The sequence below is a fragment of the Acipenser ruthenus genome, chromosome 5 (assembly GCF_902713425.1).
Source record: "Acipenser ruthenus chromosome 5, fAciRut3.2 maternal haplotype, whole genome shotgun sequence".
NCBI classification, from domain to species: domain Eukaryota; kingdom Metazoa; phylum Chordata; class Actinopteri; order Acipenseriformes; family Acipenseridae; genus Acipenser; species Acipenser ruthenus.
In genome coordinates this window covers 79,697,330-79,722,513 of record NC_081193.1, presented here as the reverse complement: position 1 = coordinate 79,722,513, position 25,184 = coordinate 79,697,330, and the positions used below count along the sequence as shown (strand labels likewise).

Below are 25,184 nucleotides of genomic sequence, written 5' to 3'. Positions count from 1 at the left end.
GTCAGTAACTACAGATGCACTGTCAGACATCTTTACCAGTTGTACAGTTTTCATCTTGTGCAACTCACCAATTTGTGGTAAATATTCCCTTCTCAGTTGACCTGCTGTAGCAATTGCTCCCGCATGTATTACGTTTGTTCAGAAATGCATGTAGTTTGGCATTATCAATTATCAAATCGAAAATAACATCTCGTCGGCGTTCATCATTTTCGTTCCCCTTACGTTTTTTTACTGGAGGACGTCGTCTCATAGCTGTCAGTCTCAGCCTTTCGTTTCCTGTAGTTTTCTGATGATAAACGTCGGTCTATTGTTGACTTTCGAATGTGGTCCAAAGATAAATTGCAAGTTGTGCAAAATAAATGATACCCATCGGTGTACATATTTTATTTTCAAATATTTGTTTATGAAATTATTTACCATTTTTTGAGGTTGCGTTTTATGTAATATGTCTGTATATAAACACATTTCGGTTCAAATGTCTGTTTATTTACAGTATTCCGGTTTTGTAGATGCTTTATAAGACGTTCCTGAATAAAACTACAACATATATTAAATTGTTTGTCCTTTCATTTATAATATTTGTTGTTTTTAATACGCTGGTCAAATTGACCAGTCATAGTTGTTCTAGGTAAGCCTATAAACCCAGTCGTTCTAGTGTTAATTGTATTTTATTTTTAACATTTACAGATTTTTTTATTGTTGTTTGACAGATAAACTATTGTTTTCTTTTTACTAATCTCTTAAATAAGAATGGAGGTTTCACCAGAAAGGTAAGTGTCTGAGCCAATTACAAAGCTTTATAATTTTGTTTAGCCAATCAGTGATTGTAGAAGGAAATGTTTGATGTTATCTTCCAAAGTAAGAAAAGAAGCAAACATTTTTTTTTTTCTGGTTAAATACTTTTTTTTTTTTTTTTTAATGTCAACTTTATAAGGGACTACACAATGTACTGTCCTTGAATATGTTTTAAAATGAATGCTTTATGTTCATGTTGGTGTTTTAAATAACATGTTTTATTTGTTGGATTCAGGTGCCATGAATGTAATGAAGAATTATCCACGTATTGCAACAAAAAGGTTCTTGCCCAGATGGTCGACTTTCTTCAGAAACATTCAGATAAGACATCATCAGGTAACTGTAATATTTGTTAAATAATGGGCTGGTATTCTTGAGAAACTATGGTTGGTGCAACACATTGATGTAATTGTGAAAAAAACAATTTGACATTTTTTTTTCACCTAACTTTAATGATGGTGGATCTTAATGAGTAGAGTAGCGGGGTTCCGAAAAAAATGTAGCGTTGCACGTCCTCACGTGTTGCTATAACTGTTTAAATAACATACCTGTAATTTCTTTTCATTGTTCACATCCTGATAACTTTGTACACTTCTAAATTTAAAGTCTGTTTCAAAGCTCTTTTCAAAATGGCCACTCTAGTGCACTGGGGTTTTGTCCTCTAAATCGCTGCAGGAAGAGCACTTTAAAAACACAAACATGACAAGTGCTCTGGCTTTTCTGTTCCATACCATATCATGGATCATTATTGCTGTGTTACATGTTTGACAATGTGGGCAATAATCCTTACACTGTCAGTGCAGAAGAGCGGACATTTTAAAACCGATTTCAAGTTAAAAGTGTAAAAAGTTGTCAGGATGTTAACAATGAAAACAAAAATTACAGGTACATTATTTAAACAGTTATAGCAACACGTGGGGACATATAACGTTATATTGTTCATAACCCCGCTACTTAGTCTCAGTTCCGGCTCCCTAAAATCTATAAACCTGATGTTCTGTGGACCTTTCTTTTAATTGTATTTAGTAATGATCATTTAAATAGACCCCACTGCAGGCCCTTGCTACATAACAAACAAAAAATAGCAGATTACTTTTTTAGAAATGTATTATTTTTTTTCTTTTTTATTAATTAAAATATAATTCAAGTATATATTATCCACTCACAAGTACACAATTCTTTGCTTGACGGTTAATCAATTATTTACTTCTTGGAAATGCATTTCTTTACAACTAGCTTTACCTATCTGATTTGAAATCCATGAATTGATAAACATGAATTGTATGGCAGCAACACTGAGTATACTGGTTCTTGGAGTAAAATCAGCTTATTCCTACTTAACAAAAAATTTGGATTTATCAGAAGAAATCAACAGAATCAACAGAAGGCCTTTAGAGTTGTATTGTTTCTTGAAAATGCACAACTATAAGACACTGGTAGACTATGTTGTAATACAAATAAGTCATTTTTTAATAATTTCCACGTTTTACTTAATTTCACTTGTATGTAACTGACATCTCCTCTGTCTACTTTACTGAGGGTGTATTATTATACACCAAACCCTGTGGAATAAGAATGCAGCAAAATTTAATAGTTTTGTCTGCCTCATCTTTACTGGTATATTTGATCAACTAACAGTTATTTCTTATTTGTTTCAGGTATTAACAAATAACTAAATAACCAATATAAAAAATAAAACACTAAATTCAAGTCCAAACATAATTTATTATTTTGGTTGTTAAGAAGTAATGCAGAACACTGCAATACTTTATCCCCCAAAACAGCGAAACAGTGGACCTACTTAAGCTATGTACTGTAGGGTATGTTGCACTTACATACTATGTATCTAGAGAACTGCTTATCCAGTTGTGATACAACATGGTTAAAACATTCTGTACTATGAATTATTAAGAGTAACAGAATGTAGAAAGCATTTCCATTGATATTAAGGGTAGGTACAGGAAAGAGGGGTTTTGTCACTGACATTCTTGTTTGTGAAAAGGAACATTAGAAACCAACTAAGATTAAGTTTTATAGCACACATCTTACTTTTTTTTTTTTTTTTTTAAGAAAATGATGAATTAGAGACCTTAATACAAAAAAAAAAAATATGAACTGAATCTGGCCCATTGTTACAAAATTGAAAGGGACTGATAGAGCAGTCCTAATAGCAATTTAAATGGAACTGGTTTCAAGGGGGTGGACTGTATGACAAGATCTTTGTTATGATCAAATAAAACACAAATTAGTTTTTTCGCTCAGCTGACGAGAGTGCTGTGCAGAGAGGCTAAAGAGGGAGTTCAAGGAAGCGCATGCTCAAAAAAAGGCGCTGAGGTGTTGTGTTTTTTTTTTTTTTTTATGTGATGCCGTCTCTTGTGGAATACTTTGTACAACCAAGGACACACTATCAGCAGTACAATACAAAGACATCTTTTAAAATCTGCATTGTGCAATCAATTTCTAAACTGGATGGTTTTCAGGGTTGTTGCTTGGTGTCTTCTCTCAGTTCCCAGTATGTGCAAAGAATTCATCATAAGGCAAAAGGTGGCAATACCTGTGCTTGTTCAGTGTTGTCTGACACCAGTATTGACACATCAGTAAGCTTGTTCTAAATGGGTTATCAAAAGTGGCACAGCAGTTTAAAGGGAGGGATGATAAATTGGTACAATCTAATTGTTGAAATGAGAAATAAAATCTTTGATAGCTAACATGCAGTTTTGCTTAGTTAATATGCCAACCTTGCTACATCCTGAGTTCTTGGCAATTAAATGGAGGAGAACTGTAGCAAAATTCTCTGTTTTACGCAAAACCACAACAAATGCAATTACTACATTTCTAAATTGAGCATATAACAATACCGTAGACTCTGGACAATCAGGACGTGCTAGGTCAATAGTCATCGTCAGGTCATTCTATGTAAACGTAAGTGCTAAGAGGGCTGGAGGCTAAAGACCAGTAATTGTCCTTGTCTGGGTGGCATCTGTCCAGGGCTGCCTAGAAACATGGGAATTTATCTCCAGGCCACTTACAGATATTTTTTACAAATTGTTAGACAAGTTCCAGCTAACTAGTGACAACCAGCTTTCAGAAAAAAGACAGTGCTGCCTCACTAACCTCTTAGATTTATACAAACTGAGCATATCGCATCCTATATTTTAATATTTAAAAGTACTGCACAAAAGACTAAATCACAGGGAATCCAAGGTATTACATATATTGTAATTGGATAAATATCTGGTTAAAACACTAGAACCAGAGAGTACCAATTAGGGGTGCAACTTCTGTTGGTGCTAGGATTCTTGCAGATTCATATCTACATTAGGGATAACTAGCAAGCTTATAAAATTTGTAGACAATTTGGAGTAGTGGCCAACATGCGACAACCCAGAAAATCCAAAGGGATACAGAACTGGGGATGAAACATGGACAATTTAATTTGTATTTTTAGATCAGACTAGATCTGTTCTGGGATCTGTCAAAACTATAAACCGGGCAATCATTGATGGGTCAAATGGCCTCCTTTTGTTCATAACTATGTTCTAAAAGTAGTGTTTGTATTTGTACAGTACCTTTATGAGAAATACAATTCCACACAAGTGCTAAGAGGACTGTATTTGTATTAATATTTTGGAATTTTTTTCATGCCCCTGATTTCTGTAAAATACTTTAATACCATTTCATCATTTAATTAACATCACACACCCCACCCCAATCAAAACAACCACATGGTTCTAATTGTTGGTTAATTGAACTGATATTCATAGTTAGTCAATCCAATTCACATTTAACTGTTGAAAGCTGTATATCATTCATAGTGCTTTGTAAAGGGCACATCTCTACAGTAGCCTAGTCTAAATGCATGCTTTCATATGTGGCTCGAATTTTAGACTAGACCACTGTCCTTGTGTTAAATAAACAAAACAAACAATGGCACCTCAATGGAAATGGGTATTTGAGCAAAATTTGAAGGATCCAGTGCTCTTTGGATACTGTTACTGCAAATCTTCCAGGGAGACTGAGCTGCTAAAAGCACACTGCCTCCACCTTGTGGATTGATTTTGATATTAACAAGCAGTCACTAAAATCCTTGCTGAAAGATTCACCACTTATTTTAGAAATATGCGCTGCTTAAATCTAAGAACTTATTACAACTGAAGTATTTTGGTTGTAGTACTGTATCTGAAATTAAAATCTCATGCAGTTCATGCATATACATTGAGGATTTTGACACCTGAAAGGTTTGTTATTGCCATACCCTGCTCTTGGCTGCCCTGAAATACAGAATAAAGGCTGTAGTAGACCCTTTACCATATCCATTGTCTATGGAACTTGGTGCCTAGTATTATCCAGAGTACAGAGACAGTGGACACATCCATGTTAAAAACCTTTTGTTTTGTAATCTAGGAAGAGAGAGAATTGTTTTAAAAACAATTATCACATCCTCACTCCCGTCCCCCTTCACTCTATTTTTTCAACTTGTAAATTGCAATTTTAGTCTGGCCTACCAGGAAGTGTGCGAGTTGGTCTGTGTTTTTTTACTGTAACTTATACCAAAAATAAAAACTGGTATTCAAAATCAGATTAATACCAGTAAAAAGACTAGCTAAAAGACTAAACATGGGTGCTAAAAGGGAGCATGTACTGAAACAATGAAACATGGTCTCTCTCTGAGCACAGGATGGACAGGAATCAGCCTAGCCCTCCAGGGCGTGTCAGGGAGTGTAGTGAGCTGAGTTTGGTGCTGCACCTGCACACAGGCTCTGTACAGGGCTAGAAGCTACAAGGGCTAGAAGCCTCCCACTCAGTTCCTGGATGGTCAGCATCTTCTTTAAATGCAAGAGACACTCGCAGGCTTGGGAAGGGGGGAGGTGTATCAGGGAGGGGGTGTCCCTGGAAAAACTCCTCCAAGATCAGCCGTCCCTCCGGGGACAAGATGCATTTGAGCTGGCTCAGGTACTTCTCCATGCAGCGCAGGGAGTGCATCCCCAGCTCTACACTCAGTCTCTCTGTGCTCAGGTCTAGCAGGTGTCGCCGCTTTGTGAGGCGAGCTCTGATCAGCCGGTGACTGAAGGCAGGGGCATCACCACTTGGAGTGACTAGGAGAGGGTTGTATACGATTGGCTCCTCCAGGAGCCAGTGCAGGGTGAGAGGTTCCTCCCCTCTCTCGCCCCTCAGCAGACACCAGGCCCTCAGCATGCTGCTGTAGAAAGGGGGGAGCGATGACAGGTCCAGCTGTAGCGCCTCTGCTCTCCGCAGCAGGGCACAGGCCAGTGATCTCCAAAGCAGGGTGTCGGATCCATAAAGCAACCGTTGGACTGACTGCAAGTAGAAAGCAGGGACGCGGCTGCTGACATCAATCAGACCATGGCCCCCTTTTTCCTTTGGCAGATACAACACCCCTTTCCTCAGCCAGTACAGCCTGTCCCAGAAGAAATCCAGGATGGCCTTTTGCACCTCTCCCAGCAGCCCCTGCGGTGGTTCCAAACACACCAGCCAGTGCCACAGTGTGGATGCCACCAGGTTGTTGATGATCAGAGTTCTTCCTCTATAGGATAGCTGTGGAAGCAGCCAGTGCCACCAACCCAGCCCCCCCCATCACCCCCTCTAGCACCCCCTCCCAGTTCTTCCTCTCACTGGTTTCATCCCCCAGGTGTACCCCAGGTACTTGAAACCTCCCCTGCTCCAATTAATCCCGATTGGCAGGGATTGGCAGACTTTCTTTATAATCCGCCAGCAGGTCCTCCACCAGCTCATCCTAGAACACTTCATAGTGTGGAGTCCATTGATGCCAGGGGCTTTGCAATTGCTCAGTCCATTGAGGGCGGTGGAGAGCTCCTGCGGCGTAAGTGCTCTCTCTAGCCCCTCCGTCTTCTCTTGACACTCCTAGTGACAGTCGCAGTGTACTGCTGACAGAACTGGCGAATCTGCACTTTCCCCACATCCCACCACTGTTTTAGGGAATAAAAACTGAGCTTTTGCCTTCTCCACTGCTGCCAGAAAAAAATAAAACAAGTTTTAAAATGTGCGTAATTTACTATAAGGATGTTACAATGCCAGTAAGTACTGCGTGTTCTTATTGATGGAATTAAAAAACTTGATATTATCATACGGTGATCTGACAAACCAGTAGTTTAAAACAATAAAAACTGTTTAATCTGTCCATTATCCTGTGCATCTCTCTAGCTGATGGGGCTCTACATGATTTCTGTCGTCTTCATCATTTTCTGTACAATTAAAATCTCCTCCAAATAAAAGATGTTCTTCTTAATGGCAATTCACCAAGGTGTCATCTAAAATATTTAAAAAGGAGATTCTTTCCCTACCATCAGTGGGCGCATATATATTAATAATAACAAAAGTCTTATTCTTCACTACCGCTCTTACAATGAGCAGGCGTCCTTTAACAACCTCATCAACGTTACGGGAAATAAAACAGCAAACCCCGCACTCAGAGAGGATTTGTGACTTAAAACTATATCACCCTTCCTTTTCCCCATTCAATACAGTTATTTATATTGCTGTGTTTTTCTTGCAAAAACATTACATTGATATTTTTTTGCCTAATCAACTCCTATACAGCAGCTCTCTTTAGTGCTTCTCTATACCCGTTTATATTTAAGGTCGCGATTTCAATTTCACCCATTGAAAAATTTAAAAATGAAAAGAAACAGAGAAAAACAGAGAAATAGACAAAAGAATGAAAAAACTACTCTTCATTAGACATCTTAAACATTTCTAGATCAGGAAAACAATCAATCACAACATCTCTTTTCCCTTTTGTTTTCTGTAAAAAAAAAATAAATAAATAAATAAAATAAAATAAGCCCTTATTCTCTGTAGATCGTACCCCCCGGGTCCTATGCAGCTTTTGCTGGCCGAGGAGTCCAATATCAGAGAGGAGTCTGTGAAGCCGCCCTCGCGTTCACTGTCCGACTCGGAGGATTCCTCGGTAGCAGTGCTGGCAGCGATTGCGCTCCAGCAGGTTATCGGTCTCTTCCCCAGTGCTCTGCTGTTTTCCCCAGCCTTACTATCTTTCACTCCCTTTCCAGTACTCCCATTACTTTCTTTATCTCCCTCTGTACTACATTTTTTTGCCACCGCCCCTTCACTCCTTCTTCTTGTTCTTTTTTCCCCGGTAGTTTAAACTCCCCGTCCTTATTCCTTTCTGTTTCCATCTCAGCTGTTTCCCCTGGAGCTTCTATCAGCTCTGCTGCAGAAAAGTAGTGTCAGAAAGTAGTGTCAGCGAGCAGACAAGTTATAGTGAGTTGTAGCTAAAGTTTAGTCAACAGCAGGAGACAATGTGTACATTGAAAGTCCACCAAAATAAGTCTTGTTTTTGCACATGAATGTGTCATTTGGTTGTTTTGAGTCTTAAGAAATCCCATAAGTAAATGGATTTTCTATGTTTCTGTAAATCCACCTCTTCAACAAATATAAGACTTGAGTGCAAATTCAAGACATGGCTAAGATGCTTTTACATTTCTTACTGTACATCAGCATTAAAAATATATACAGTGCTGTGCAAAAGTTTTAGGCAGGTGTGAAAAAATGCTGTAAAGTAAGAATGCTTTCAAAAATAGACATGTTAATAGTTTATGTTTATCAATTAACAAAATGCAAAGTGAGTGAACAGAAGAAAAATCTACATCAAATCAATATTTGGTGTGACCACCCTTTGCCTTCAAAACAGCATCAATTCTTCTAGGTACACTTGCAAAAAGTCAGGGATTTTGTAGGCATATAGTCAGGTGTATGATTAAACAATTATACCAAACAGGTGCTAATGATCATCAATTCAATATGTAGGTTGAAACACAATCATTAACCGAAACAGAAACAGCTGTGTAGGAGGAATAAAACTGGGTGAGGAACAGCCAAACTCAGCTAACAAGGTGAGGCTGCTGAAGACAGTTTACTGTCAAATGTCATACACCATGGCAAGACTGAGCACAGCAACAAGACACAAGGTAGATAAAACGATCATATTAAAGACCCCATCTATTAGAAGATGAGCATATTTGTGTACTGTAGTGGCTTTGAGAAATTTGGTACAGGCAGCAAATAAGTATATTCTCTTTGGCATCACCAATTGGATCTACATTTTGTCCTATTTCTTCTCATGTAATCTTTTAGTGAAGTGTTTAATGTGAAATGTTTGTAAAGAAGCCTAACTAGAGGTTGCAAACAAGAATTGTTTCAGACTGTTACTGTGCACATTTCTGTGATGGTCATGTTATCAGAGTCTGTAAAGCCTTTTATTTTAATTGCCAGTAAATTGAGTGCTTCACAAATGGATTTAATTTACTAAGCAAACTAAAGATTAAATGGACAACGAATATGAAAAAGAAACAAACAGTGACACAATTTCCAAGTCGTTGCCTGGTGCCATTGTTCAAATTTAATTGTTACTCCTGTTTGAAAAGTGTTTAAATAAACAAATAAATAAATAAATAAAATAATTAAAAAAACAAAACGTTGATATGGTTGTCAAGTAATGGGTTGCAGCTTTCTTAGTTAACTGGTAAAATTGCATTTTTGTTGAAGGCCAGGTTTTTAGGGAGAGATTATTGTGCATCCTTTCTCCATATAGCCTCAATATAAGAGAGTCCTGGCAACACTGTAGTAATCCATAATACTGTTGGACAACAACAGTTTGGGAAATAAAGAAAACCTATTAACTGTGCTCTTACCAACAAGGCCTTCAACTGAAGTACCAGAGGATTGGTAAATCGAGGCTTGACCTCAGGAAGAGGTACGTTTTTGAAACACATCTGGGATTCTTTGTAGCGGAAATTAAAATGTTTCTCTGAATAGGCACCTCTACTAGTAAGTACAAAATTTAGCCATCATTTTCTTCCTTTGATTTCAGTTGGTCTGAGTGAATTGATAATAATTCCTTTTAACTGTTACCATAGTAAAAACAGCAAAGCAGAGACAACGAATCTGATTTTCCGAAGAGCAAAATAATTTCTATTGCCTTGATGGAATTCCTGTAAAAATAAGTAAATAAGCAAGCAAGATGTGTAGTATTTTATCCTAAGACCCATAAATTGTCAACTTATTGAAAAGCCTATGCTTTCACATTGAATGTTGTGTAGATGATCACAAAGAGAATAATTTTTTTAATTTATATGTATTTTACATGCTCTGCCGTGACAAAGAAATTCATAGAACCAGAGTCTCTACAAATTGCAGAGAACAGGTTTGGTCTTTTGTATCAGCAGTTAAAAAAAAAAAAAAAAGATTTAATCCATAAAGATAGATTTTTTTCAACTAGTGGCAATAAAACGTGGGAAGGTACAATAATAGACAATTGACATATACCGGATAGTGTAAATGAAATTCCATACCTTCCATACCTGTCTTTCAGTGCAATGTGTCTTTGTAGTGAAGGTCCTACTTACAGAAAGAAAGATAAATAGTGGAAAATCAGTATAACGGCTAAGCATTCATTAAATAGAAAAAAAAGGTTTTATTTTCACCATTATCCAAGGCAACTTACAGGTATTACAATGCAAGCTTAATATTTAAATACAGTGTAGTTTACAGTAAATGCAATGGTACTACATTTTGGGGTATTTCAGAATTTTTTAAAGTTACTGTTGTATTTTACATAGTGGAAGGGAGAAGTTTCAAAACTATTATTCAAATCAAATTATATATATATATATATATATATATATATATATATATATATATATATTGGAACAAATCATTCCTCTATACTTGTGTGAAATTGCCATTTTGTTTGGAAGTCAAATGTGTCTATGGAGTTTGCCTTGGGGATAGGGTCCAGTGTCAGTGCTGTCCATATTTGGTGGCTGAGCAAGGAGAACCAGGTGGTGCTGCAAAGCATAGCACAGTGAAGCATGGACAGATCCCATCCTGACATTTGCCGTCCCCTACTGCTGGAGGGAAGAGAAAAATCTGCTTTTCCATATGCTTCTGTTTTATTTTTTGCCTGCAGTTTGACCAGATGGCCCTGTGAACATTGCTTACCTTAAGTTGCTGTCCCAGATGTAATATTTCTCCATAGACATTCACATTTAACTGATTTTTCCCAAGAACACAGCATTAACAAACACAGGTCATCCTGTTTTTTCTGGTTAACTCTTTATTTGCTGATTGCTAACCTTGTGGACATTGATTTAAGCCATACAGACAAACACATTGTTGTTTTTTTTTAAGCTTGTTTTTTTCTTTTTCTTAAGACATTATGATTTCTATATAAAGGTCAAGGTCACATTCTAAAACAACTAAGTTGTGCTTGTGTGTGAATAACAGATTTGCTAATTCAAACCAGTTGGGACTAGACCCTGTTCAGATTAGGGGTTTGTTCAGTACTAATCAGAATCTGAACCATACTAAAATAAAAACTGCTAAAACATTCATATTGATTTGATCATGTTGATCTCTTGATGTAATTTGAGGGACTGAAAACAGCATCACTGGGCAATTGTTCTATCTATTTTTGGTCATGTGATGCGGTTTTAACTAATCACATGCCAGAATTAAGGACTGAGTCATAAATGTGTGTGTGTATATACTGTGTGTGTATAATATATATATATATATATATATATATATATATATATATATATATATATATATATATATATATATATATATATATAGACAGATAGATAGATATACTCTTCTATATGTCACATTGTCTAATTTTAGTTGTTCTGATACTACAAATTTTACATCATTTGTCATGTCCTTGACGGATTTATATATAGTTTTATTTTATTTTAGCTTACACATTTTACTGTTCTTGACCAATATTTAGCCTAGAATTGTTCAGAAGTTATGTTTTTGTAAACACATAAGGACTATGCATCACTTGTCTGCCTTGTATTCAATCTATAAGTTTTTTAAAACAATAAGTATATGGCATTTTATAGTTTGCCCTCAACGTCCAAACACTCAAACCTGTAACATTCTATAATTATGAACATCAATTACTGTTTTTTTTCAGTTTGTAGCGTTAGCACTTGACTTGTCCATCAATTAAATGGTGTTGAATCTCCTACATTATGTACATTTTATATAACGTGTTTGTAAGCGGTTTTCCCTGTCAAATCCTAATAATACAGAAAATCATTTTCTGTATAATAACAGGAATGAAAAGCCCCTGTTTCTTTTATGTTACCAAGGGCAAACCATCACAATGGATGCTAAATAATAATAATAAAAAAAATCGATGTACACCAGAACCTTCTTTTCAAAAGTAATATAATATAATATAGAAAGAAAAAAGCTTATTCGTTGGATAAGATTATAATTGGTGTACATGTTTTACTTTAACGATATTCTGGTAAGGATGTGCAGAATATGTGTTATGCCCTTGGAAACTTTTATCTCTGCATGCCTGTGTAATAATAAAATGAGTAAACAAAAATAAAGTATGGTATTGCATTGTATATCTGTTTACTTATATTGAATTAGGATTATGTGTATCAATGTATTGCTTAATGAATGCAGAGAATTACATAAAGAAAACCTATGTATTGCTTGTAAGAGTATGGAGGTTATCAATGTAACTGGTTTAATGGGTTATTTTAGTGGAACATTTCTCAAATCGTACATCAAGCAAATACGGCTTTGGTGCCTATTAATCCCAGAAGAGTTTACATTGATGTGCATTGTTCGTTAATATTTAAGACAGCGAAATGTCACTTGTCATTTTCTAAATGCAACAATTACAACATTAAGAAAGCTTGCCCTGCTGTACAATGAGCCTCCAGACTTCCTCCAGGCTATAAAGTATTGGGACAGGAATAATTCCTGCTGAGGAATAGCATTTGACTGCATTGGCGATTTTATAGAAAACCAACAAATCAAAATCCATAAATTATATCCTATTCATATTTAGATGGTAAACCTAGGGAAAGTGTGCTTTCTCTGATGCTTAAATTGTTTGCTGCTTTTATAATAGAATGTCATCCCAGATTAAGTAGAAAGACTTACTAAAAGAAAGGTTTTTATGCAGATGGGTCAGTTTAGTCGAATACACGATTACACAAGCAAAAAAAAAACAAAAAAACATTTGCATAGCATATTACATGTTCGAGTACATGGAAGAAGCTTTATATATTAGCTACTAGTAGAGCAAACGCTGCTTTTTTTTTTTTTTTAATGGTGATGCTTGACAAGTGTTAATTCAGTCTTAAGCCCGTTATTTGCATGTTAAACGTAAGGACCCTAATTAATTATGCAATGCTTGTAACAGCAAAATTCTACAGTAACCGTATTCTGTTTGAAGTTGTTTTTAGCTAATGTTAACAGATCCCTGCTTGAGTTCCCCTGTAATGACTGCACACAGCCGCTTCTGCAGCTATTGCTAGGCAGTCATGAAACAGTTTCTGGGAGCTCGGCACCGGCAAGCTTTAAATGTGTAAACTGAAATAAAATAAATAGCAAGTATATAGCAAGTGCTAAGGAAGCCAAACTTGGGTAACATTGAAATTAGAAAGGTAATTTAATGTTATAATGAATATAAATACATAATAAATGCTAAGCAGAACAACACAGTGACTAATAAGGAAAGGCAAGATACTTGGACTTGGAAAGGAGTTATTTGTTTAACTCTGGACTGTAAAACATTTACTGTTGACTTTCTGTGAATGGATAGTAACGCCAGCATTTGCACTGACTATTAAAAGTACAGCCAGGTATGTTCCTTGTTTTGAATTATTTATAGCTTATTGAATAAACAAAGTACATTGACTTAGATTCATCTGAGGTCAGTACTAATGGCTAGTTGTAATTGGGTAGTAATATTAAACTATTGTAATGTTGAAATGTAATGTAATGTAAATGTAATGTTTTCTATTGTTTTGGTCAGGTTACAATATTTGCAGTATTCAGATTATTTTATGAGTGTTATTTGTTAGAATTGAACAGATGTAGAATATTTAGGTTGCTATATGATGGGTGTTATTTTATTCTGAATACAGCAAAAATGATTACAGTGATCCATCGCGTATCCGACTGCGATAGGACCAGAGTAAGGGCAGATATGTAAAAAGACGTATAAATGAATCCTGTTAAATACCATTATACACAGCTGCAACAATTACTATATTCACACAATTATTGTTTAGAGATTCAGCTTTTATCGCTGCTGAGTGACAGGCAGGCGTTTGAGACAGAGGTTGAAGCTGATACGCCCCACAGGTGAGCAGGATTTATTTACATAGCAACACACTGAACAGCTCACGTGACACTACCAGCAATGGTAGCGCATGGAGCACATACAACACAGTGTATGAAAACTACAGTATCTGAACTAATCTTCTCTGTTCAATAATAAACTAACGTTGCTGAAGAGGTTGATCATGGCAGATAAATGGTTAGGGCAGATATGTGACAGACGGATACATGACAGATTACTGTATTTGGTTATTTGTGCAACATTATGGTACTGTTGCTTTAGTTGGAAGAGATATGCGTTGTGATGTTGCTGCTCATTGAGTTCTGTATTTTAATTCAGTAAACTAAAGGAAAAGTCTGTGCCTATGGAAATATTGAATGAGCGTTGAATGAAGAAATCTCGTCATGGACATTGTTTGCACACTTTACCGGCTTACACTGTTGCTTACACTGTTGCTGTTTGCTTGTAGTACACATACGCATTTGCCTTTTATTCTTGGGAGTGTAAGAGCAGGGTCTAGAAATACACAAACATCTCCATTGCCATAGATCTTTACTATCTGCACATCATCATCAGAAAAGAAAAAAGAACCGTGACCCAATCACAGTCTCGGGAGTCGACAAATAAAATATATAACAGGATCTGATTTCTCCTTGTAAAAGGTGTTGTGTGTGTTTTTTTTTGTTTTTTTTTATATATAGTGAAAACCGAACAAAGCCAACCGACCCCGAACACGAATCTCAAAATTCCCATCCAAGATGGGACAAATCAATTTGTATGCTGGCGTTCATTTGGCCACTCGCTTTCAAAACCTGGTAGCCAAGTGAACTCTTATGGTGGGCAACATTTTCAAATGGGGACAAAAAAAAAAACATGTATATTTTGCACACACATTGCTTTTGCATGCTTTCTTTTCATGTAATGGGTGTTCATTATATTTAAATTGTGGGAGGGGAACTACAATCGATGTGCCAGGGAACTAACTCCATTAAATTCCAGGGAACTATATACAATAAATGCCAGGGAACTCTTTACATTAAATGTTTAACTGTTGCTTCAGTTTCATTTTATTTAGGGTAAGTAAGAAATATTTTGAGAATTTTTTTTATTTATGTATTTTTTGTGCCGTATAAGCTGGTCAACTGAGCGAGTCAGGGAAACGCAATGGCCTGTAGCGCTGCTGCACTTCTGCAGCACAGAGAATTTAAAAAAAAAGCTGTGCAGTTATTTTAAATCTCCCTGTATGTGCCGTAAGGCAGCACAGACACCTTAAAACTCCTTTTCGTTCCTTCTTCTTGTTGGGATGAGGGGAGTCTACTTCAGTTTTTTAGTTTCTTCCGAACTGCAGACAAGGCAGAATGAATTTGGAATGATATTTTCTGCTGTTCTACCCTAACTTCTGGCTGGCGTGCGTTACTATGGAAACAATAAAAGGGGTCTGGTTCCACGAAAGGATTGGCTCTGCGAGATCAACAGAGCTGTAAACTAATGTGATCCATCTGCATTTCCTTCCATCTGATGATGTAGATATCCTTCTTCCTGGTGTTGATGGCTGAAGTGTAATGCTGGCTCCAGGGATCAGACTATTTTGCCTCCCTGGCGCATCGGCACCCACAACGGCTGCAATGCTGGCTCCAGGGATCAACCACTGTGCAGCCTCCCTAGTGCATCAGCATGACAACCGTCTGGACTGAGCTGAATAGGGTACTTCTCTGGGGTCTTCAAGTGGGGACCTTGGTGTTTCGTTGACTAGCCCACAACACCTTAAGAGGGCTCGATAGTGATTCTGGCATCCCAGCATCGCCCCCTCTCCATCCTCCACTCAGCTAAGCCCAGCTTAACCAGCTCGATAACCCACCTCCATTGGGAAAAAATGCACGTATCAATGCCCTGGAAGCAGCTTGTTACGGATGCTTCCATCCAAGCTTCTCTGGATTGAACCTTCGGCCCAAATGTTGATTAGAGCAAATGTTTCTTAGTCTGTTCCGCAATCTGGCTCATGGTGTGCCTCAATCAACAGAAATGTAGTTAAACAGAATAAACAGAAGTGAAACCTTCATGCAGGTGTGGCTGTTTGTTATTGCGTCGGCTCACGAACAGCCCTTATGCATTTTATCTCGCTCTACCCGGGTCAAAGCATGTCGACCCACATTCTGAGGTGGGTTGCTGGGACCCGGGTAAACCTGGGTACGACCAGGTACGTGGTTTCACACTACGCGGAATTGTGACCTGGGTAGCCAAAACCCGGGTCGGGACCTGGGTAGGAGTGCAAGTGTGAAAGGGGCTTTAGGTTCACTTGAATAAGAGGTAGCGAAACTAGCAACTATGTAATCATTAGCCCAGTTTGTCTCGGGTAACACAGCTGCAGTTAAACAAGTGTCACTCAGATTATCCAGCAGCACAAAACACTGAGGCAAGTGAGAATAACATAGTGGATTCCGTAACAGTAAAAGTGTCAGAATTTACGACCGATGAAACAGGTGTATGAAATGCAGCTCAGACAAAAATAGGCTATAACCAGTTAGTTTTAAGCTCTTGCTTCTTCATTCAGGGTAAAGTTTTTTATTATTATTTATTTATTTTTTTTATTTTAAAAGGCCAAGTAAAACACTTCATTTCACAGTGTGTTGCTTTAAGTTAAAACATGGCATTAATAGAGGGATACAGAACAACGTCCTTGTGCATGCAGATATTTGACCATATTTGAATATCCTGTCATGTTATTGCTTTCATATAAATTAAGATAATTGGTAAAAGATTTATCCATTCAAAGTAGTGGTTTACTTACCACCTTTTAATGAATAATGAAAGCTGTACAGTATATGTCACAGGTTACGAACATGTGTGGTTGGGCACAAAAACAATACTAACTATAGTCGAAGTTAACCTGTGCGGTATATACAAATTTGGATTGTCAGATCTTTATGCAAGCTTTTAAAATGGCTTTTTGCACAGCTGGCCCAGCACAGTGTTCTTGAAGTTGTGGAAATATTTACCATCTGTCATCTGGAAACACATATGATAGTAGTTCCATCCAGATGCTGTACAGGCTTTTCCCCAGTTACTTTGACATAATGCATCTTTGACCTTTTTAAGCTGTCATTAAAGAGGAAAATAACTTTTTATAATGCAATATGTTGAGCAGGGTTAGATTTTAAGGGATTTTTTTCTGATTGTCCCACAGACAAGTGCAAGGCAGATCACCGGTTGTCCAGAAACAAAACTGACTGTCCACAACACCCACACAAAAAAAAAAATTATATAATATATATATATATATATATATATATATATATATATATTACACACAAGAATAATAATATAAATGGCAGATACCAATACTATTTTTTTTTCTTCCTTTAAACAGAATGCATTACAGATTTGACTTATTGTATGTTTGATAGATTATACATTATCCCAGAAGTGAGTTTAGCAACGCACTGGTAAACCAATAGCATGTGATATGCTTACAGAACTTAAATATATATACATTCACTGATGGATGGATTTGCTAAATGGTCGTATTTAGAGGTCCCACAACACTGAAACCTACATCGTTAACATGACAAAGTTGCAACAACAAATATACATTTTAAATAAGACTGGACTTCCTACCACGAGCCGCTACGCCACACCCTCAATGCGGAGTGTGCTGGATTGATCGGGAGACCTACAGGCCCGGGATGGCAATGTGTATAGTGCAAGGATTGGAGATGAAAACTCTGACCCCACATGATGAACTTTAAAGTATAACATCACAGATTTGAGGCTGAGTTTTTGGAGGGTGGATAGTAGTAGTAATAATAATAATAATATTAATAATAATAATAATAATAATAATAATAGGTGATGACTGTGAAACACTGATTACAGATTATGGTGTTTTGTTAATAATCGGTGCCGATTCCGATCTGATGATTGCTGCATTCCTAGTTTAACTGTGTTTGTGTTGCACATCGTCCACTTACAAAAAGCAACAAAACTGGTACAGTAAATATTTGTATTCATGTCACTTGAATTTCAAGAAAGCCAAATAAATGTAAAACATGCTGAACTTATCCATCTATATTTTGTACTGTCCCGGGCAAACGGACAGGCCTTAAAATCGAACCCTGTTGAGTTAACTTGATAACTTGGTTTAGATTGTGTTGAGTAAATGTTAATATATATTGTGTTGAAGCCCTTCTAGTCAGGAAGGCCCAGAGCTCTAGCATCGCTTTGTGTGGGTGCGCCAAGAAAGTCTCAGAGTCTGTGTTTATATTTTAGCCTTGTTTGTTCACTTTTATTATTTACAGATAATATTTACACTGGAACAAAATCAAAACAAACACAGTCTTAACTCCCCTGGAGCACTAACTAACACAAGTTTTCCTTTTAAACCTAAACCTAAGCCAGGGAAGGCTAACTCCTTTTACCTTGTAAAATCAAACCATATATCTTAAAGAATACCTTTCTTTGGTTTAAGTTTCTCTTCCTCCAAGAACCACACCACACCTCCTTTACCCAACAACACAAAACAGATATTTCTTCTGCCTTTTATACCATGTGGTAGCTGCTTAACCAGCTGCACCTGTGTTCAATTGTTTGGAAACTGGCCTCCATTTTTACTCCCAACCACCCATGTGGGTCCCAAAATGGCTGCCAGCAACCACTCACCACTGTCCTCACACCGCAGGTACACCCCATCACATAATTAATATATATATATATATATATATATATATATATATATATATATATATATATATATATATATATATAATTATAGTAAATATGGACTGGAGAGGAGGGCTATAATGGAAAATGATTGCCCCGAGGGAAGACTATTGTTACTGACGGGGCTCGAAGCCGCAGACAATATGACAATAGTCTTCCCGAGGGGCATTTAATTTTCTGCTATATTTTCATTGATGCCGGTTTATCAACTGATTGATGATTGAATCCTTAAAGATTGTTTGTTCAACAACCAATTGTCAATTATAGGTGTCAGGTGTGTTTTTTTTATAAAACGCCGGAATTGTATCTTTCCTATAGTGCTCTGATGAAGACTATGTTGTTGAAATGTGTAAGCAAAATTGTGATTGTTTTAGTATGATAATGTAAGAGTAAACCTTGTTTTAATTAATACACTTGCGGATCTGGACTTTATTAATGGGTGATGCTGTCTTCTTCCTTTCTGTGGGTTTGCTGTTGGAAGGTATCTAATTTATATATACAGTGCTGTCTCGCTAGAAGGCTCTTGGTTACAACACGCCTCGGATACAACGCTCGTACAGCAGGTCCCCCCAGTTCCCTATACTAATGATTCATGCAATATTTCTACAGTAAATACAGTACCGGTATTCAAACTGTAAACCACTTCTTAGTCTAACTTCCATTTCCGTCTCTCCCTTTTGTAATAGGCCTAATATTTATTTAGTTATAAAACGAATGCTGACTAAGATGTCTGTGTTATAAAGTGCCAGCACAGCTTTTCTTCAGTTCAGATACTGTATCAAAAGGGAGAGACAGAAACAGAAGTTAGACTGAGAAGTTGTTTATAGTTTGAAAAACACCGGTACTGTATGTGCTGTAGAAATATTGCATGCATCACTAGTAGAGGAAATTGGGGGACATGCTGTAGGAGAGTTATATCTGAGGCACATTATAACCAAGAGCCTTATAGCAAGGGAACACTGTGTGTGTGTGTGTGTGTGTGTGTGTGTGTGAGGTTATCCTAGATTGTCAGTTACAGCATATTTGTAAAATTGTTCACATTCTTTTTTCAGACACATCATCTAAAATAATAAAAATCAGAGAGGAAGCTACGGAGGGCAGTGATCTTTTGAAGGGGAAAAATCCAGTCATCAGCACATTAGTACCTGTGAAAGGCATAAACAATTTGGGAAATACCTGCTTTTTTAATGCCGTTATGCAGGTACATTTATTTATTTTTTGTCTCTCAATAAACAGTTTTAAAAGCACAAAATGTTTTCTGAATTCACTGAAAATGTATTGACGTTGTTTTGGTGCTTGGGAATCAGTTTAACAAACTTTTTATAGGGTAATTTGAATGGATAAGTAATATCCATACATGAATCCCAAATTGCATTAGCTTAATATTCTTGTGAAGTAGGAAACTTAGCATTCATGGTTCGATACAGAATTTTACTTTTAAAATGTTACAGAACAATCTGCAGAATTTACAAGAAAATCATTAAATCATTTTTAATCACACTTCATGATTCATAAATCAACTGGGCAATACATTTCTCGACATTTATTTGGGAGCATTCACCACGGGGGAAAAAAAAGTCTTCTAAGGATTGCCGTGTATCCAGACCATGCTTAATGCTGGCTTTCTTTTCCCCCCAATGCACCACTCATTTAAACTGGAACACCAACACTGTTGCAAAAGGGAAACGTGATGTTCAGAAGAAAAAAAATCTTTCATCTGGCGGAATATTCCTGAGTACAAATTGAACAAAAAAAACAATTCCCTAGTTGATTTACCTATGATGATAGAATTAAAAAAAAAAAAAATATATATATATATATATATATATATATATATATATATATATATATATAATATATCAAAAGTATCAGGAATATGTAAAAAAAAATATATATATATAAATTGATGCGATATGGACAACATTGGATACAGCAAAGGTAAAGTGATGTGTTTCTTATAAACACTTAATGGGTTTTTGTAGCACTTTAATGAAGCTGGTCGAATGTTTCAATATTTCTTTTCAGAATTTGGCACAGACACACTTGCTGAATGACTTGATTTTTGAGATGAAAGAAAAGGGACCCAAGATAAAGATATGTCCACCGCTGGAAACAAACCTGGTACGTGAAGCTTGTAAATGACTTCTAATTGCTGTCAAAGTTGAATTGTATGATAAGCTGTTTTCTTCCCTGACCTGCAAGGGCTCAAAGACCAGGGCAGTGTCCCCTACCAAGATCGTCAACACAGTACTACCAATATTAGAAGAAGCTTTAATGCCTTCAGTTGATGTGTAACTATGACACTTATGCATCCCAAATTGTGTTGAAATCTGTAAGATTATGATTGCCATGATTTAAATTCCTTTACAGGTAGGCATAACATCTCATGAGTAGGGCTGTATTTATGTATTTTTTTTCACGGCTTATTTCACTGCATTTAACACTCTAAAAATGTAATTTCACAATTCATTAAAGCAGAAAAAAACTTACACTGTCACAGTCAAAAGAGATCATTTTCTCTAGAGCAGGGGTTTTCAACCAGGGGTGCTTCTAAAGGTTGGTTCATATACCGAACATAAAAAAAAAAACTTATCACTATTATAACACATTTATTTTCAAGAAAAAAATAAGGTATATAAATGATGGACATTGATGAAATGTTTTTGGTTTCTTTTTAATCACTCGATCATTCATCCTTGACCATGACACGCTTGAGTGACTATGACTGAAGCATGTGCAATTAATCACCTAATTATTGAGATAGTTGATTGGACTGGATATGGAGTGATTTCAGCTGTTGAATTGCAAGCTTGAATAAAAGCAATAAAGAAAATCACAAAAAAAAAAAAAAAAACAATATGCCACGTCTGTCAAGAGTTGGCTTCAATAAAAAAAAGTTTATTGTTAGTTATAGTTTTCTCTTGATGTCTTATTTTGATACTGTAAACATTTTAAATGGCACACAATTATGCTGAGATGGGAAGTAAATGGTAAAAGTGCAGGCTGTTTTGTTTTATTTATAGTAACTTTGCTGAATAGAAAGCGAATATGAGTGTTTTTAAAGATTCCCAAATACTATATTTTAATTCTGTGCATCCAAAGACATGTAATTAAAAGTTTAAATTAAGCCTTGTGGCAGGAAGGCTGAGTGGTGATATACCCAGACCAGACCCAGAAGCTGACACAGATACTTGCAGGGTTGCAAGTGCTGCAGCGCGTTTTTATTCAAAAATAAAATAAATATTTAAACAAAAACACTGCTCACAGAGCAAAAATAAAAGATTTTATAAGATGGTCACATTCTGCACATGGTTTTTATATCTTCGTGGTCGACAGCAACTCTATTCATAACTGATTCACTGCCGACCACACATTCTCATGAGCTGTGTGGCAGAGACGAGCTGCTAACAATCGCCCTGCCAGACCACATGCAAACCAAACAATAACAAACCAGAACATTATATTTTAAATAAACACGAAATGCATTCCAATCATACCACAACAACAACACCGGTTCCCAAACAATGCATTTCCTTTTTTAAATCGTAATACACTATTTACAGTGTAATAGCCACACAATACATTTATCAGCAGGGATTTTCCCAGCCCCCTCTAATTACATTCAGGGCTTTTCCTCTGCCCTGCCTCAAGCCTACTGTTTGGTATTCTGTCCTAAACTGTTGTGACATAAATGATATATTACATAAAAGGGGAAAAAAATAAATGTGTTAATCAGAATATTCTGCCTTTTATTGCAACTGCGGTATCATTCAGTCAAGTGAAAATTGTAAAGGGGTACTTGATCTGAAAACTCCAGACAGAAGGGGGTACAGTTTCATTAGAAGGTTGAAAATCCCTGTTCAAGAGTCATTATACAATAAATGTCCCTACATATTTAAATGCTTACCTGAAAAACAGTAAGTGCTAAATTGTAGTCCACCTTTTAAAGTCATTTTATTTTCACCATCAGTGAATTAGCAAACCAAATAACAACAGAAATAAATGTAAAAATAACAACAGCCACATGAAATGTGCCCTTCCTATACTGACAGAGCAATCTTTAGCAGAAATATTTCAATTCTTTGATGCAGCTGGTGTTTTTATTGTTGAAGACATTTTAAAGAAATCATGCAGTGAGTTCAGTCATTTACCGGAAGCAAACTAAACCGGTGGCCAGGTTCCTAAATGCAGTGTAACAGTGCTGGTAGTGGGTCACGTTTGCTATATTTATTTTTAAATTCACAGCACAATTTTGCCTGAAGTTTAGGGTTAGAATAATGAATCACCAACCTTTTGGAGGAATATATTTATTTTTAGCTGATTCCTTGAGAACTCATGAAACCTGTTAATTAAGCAGCAAGTTTCAGAGGTACTGCCACTTAATTAACTTGAAGTAGAATGATGTCCAACATACCTGTAGTAACTAAATAACAATAGTCTTGTTTTCTGCCAGGCTGGTAATAATATTGTTATCCCAATGGACTGGGATATTGTGAAGGCTCCTTTAATACTTCTGCTTATACTGGTGACCAGGCCCATCGAGAGAAATTTTGGGGCCCTGGTACATCATGTTGGCTGGGAGCCCCCCATCATCCCCTGTCTTATTTTTTGATTTAACAGAAGAAAAAAAAATCAAAATGTATTTTGTTAATCAGTTTAAATATAACTTTTAAAGATATATGAAACAAAAACATTTAAAAAATAGTTTTTCAAACCATTAAAAAAGCCTTTTATTACACAAAAATCAGCTCATTATTTAACCGGAAGTTCAGCACAAGCTGAACTAACTTTGAGTTTCAATAGTTAAAAAAATGTTAAACAATTATATTCAAGTATCATAGCGTCCTAGTTTTACTGTCTTTCTTTATTTAATCACTTTCTAAATTATTCTAAGTAAATATTGATAAAACATAATTGTTAGCAACAAAATGTAATGAATATTTTCTTCATGTGTAGGACCCATTAGTTGTGACTCTCCCAAGCCCTGAGCCTTTGACTTCTGCCATGTTCCTGTTTCTCCACTGCATGAAGGACATAGGGAAAGGGCCAGTTTCTCCCAAACTGCTCTTTAACCAGCTGTGTCACAAGTAAGGAAAAATAACGTGTTGTTCATGAATAGTTATTGAGCTGTGTAATTGTATAACCATATTTTTTTTTGCTGTACATTATACTTTATATGTCTTGGTAGGGCAACTTCTTGTTCCTTAGAACAGTGGTGCGCAAACTTTTTATATGACGCCCCCTTTTCTTAACATATATTTTGTTGCGCCTCCCCCCCCCCCCAACATTTTTTTGCCAGCTACCAGTATATCTGAAGCTAACATGCAAGCCCACGCCCCTTGATGCTTTTGATTTGGCATTGCTGCAGAGCTGCCTTTTACTGCGACTTTTAAGAATGTGTTTATTAACATTTATGTAGCTAAATGTGGACTTTTTTTCTTTAAATCGAGGAAAAAATACATGATTTACATTAAATCCGGAAAAAAACACCTGTTGAAATAGTAGTGCTTTTTTTTTTTTTTTTTTTTTTTTTTTTTTTTTTATTTTTTTTACAATACACTTCTTGCCCCATACATGGAAGCCACTGTTTCGGCTGTTCACTGCAGTTTCACTGACACTCACCACTTAAGACATAATTTATCCGGTTATACAATTCCTAGAGTGATCGTTAACGGCTCATTTGAAAGGTAAGAACTTGGACTAATTAGCTGTCATTTATGTATTTCTGTTTTGTTTTGACACTGAACAACTATGGTGAATAGTTATTTATTATTTAATTGTTTAGCAGGCACTTTTATCCAAAGCGACTTACAGAAAATTAAATAAAATATAAAAGTATATAAATTACAGGCAATAAAAATGCAAAATGCAAACACATACACCTACCCCTCGTTATATCGCCTCTCGCTATACTCGCGGTCCTGGAGTTGGCCCCCCATTTTTACTGTCTAACTGCATATGCCTTAGCTGCAATATACATAGGCACTTAGAATTACTGTTCGTTTTATTTTGTACTGCACATCACAAAAAACAATATACAAGACAATGAAAAACAAAGCATTAATATCGTACTATTATCATATACACAAGTATTGCACAATAACACAAAGCAAATTAAATATCTACTTGCTGAAGTGATTTTTATTTTAGCCATCAAGGTGTTCAGTGGCAGCAGTGCACCAGCAAAAGTGACAAGGCAGTGACATCAGCTGCCTAGCAACAAGTTTCCCATGTTGGGAATGGATTATTTCAATGCAGCGGGTTTGTGCATTTGAGAAAGGAGAGGAAGACTCATGAAATTAATTGGAGACTGAAGTTAATGAGAAGCAATTACCGTCCGCTGTACGAATTAAAATGGTGTGCTGCTTTTTATATGAAAAATGAGAAAAAGCAGGTTGTGTAGAGGATTTATATTGGACCCTGACGCCCCCTATAAAACTAGGGAGTGGTTGTACATTATTTGTTAGCCTGTTTGTTTTTCTGTGGGTCACTCGCTATATTGCGGCCCTCTATA

General features: G+C 36.4%; 1 protein-coding gene across 1 annotated transcript in view; it reads left to right on the top strand.

Annotated features, from left to right (window-relative positions):
• usp45 (ubiquitin specific peptidase 45) overlaps positions 1–25,184 on the top strand; it is a 56,658-nt gene that overhangs the window by 8,124 nt on the left and 23,350 nt on the right. The window contains exons 5-8 of the mRNA XM_059024588.1: positions 1,031–1,131; positions 19,723–19,871; positions 20,696–20,791; positions 23,627–23,757. Of these exons, the coding sequence (XP_058880571.1) occupies positions 1,031–1,131; positions 19,723–19,871; positions 20,696–20,791; positions 23,627–23,757 (477 nt within the window). The remainder of the gene's footprint in view (positions 1–1,030; positions 1,132–19,722; positions 19,872–20,695; positions 20,792–23,626; positions 23,758–25,184) is intronic.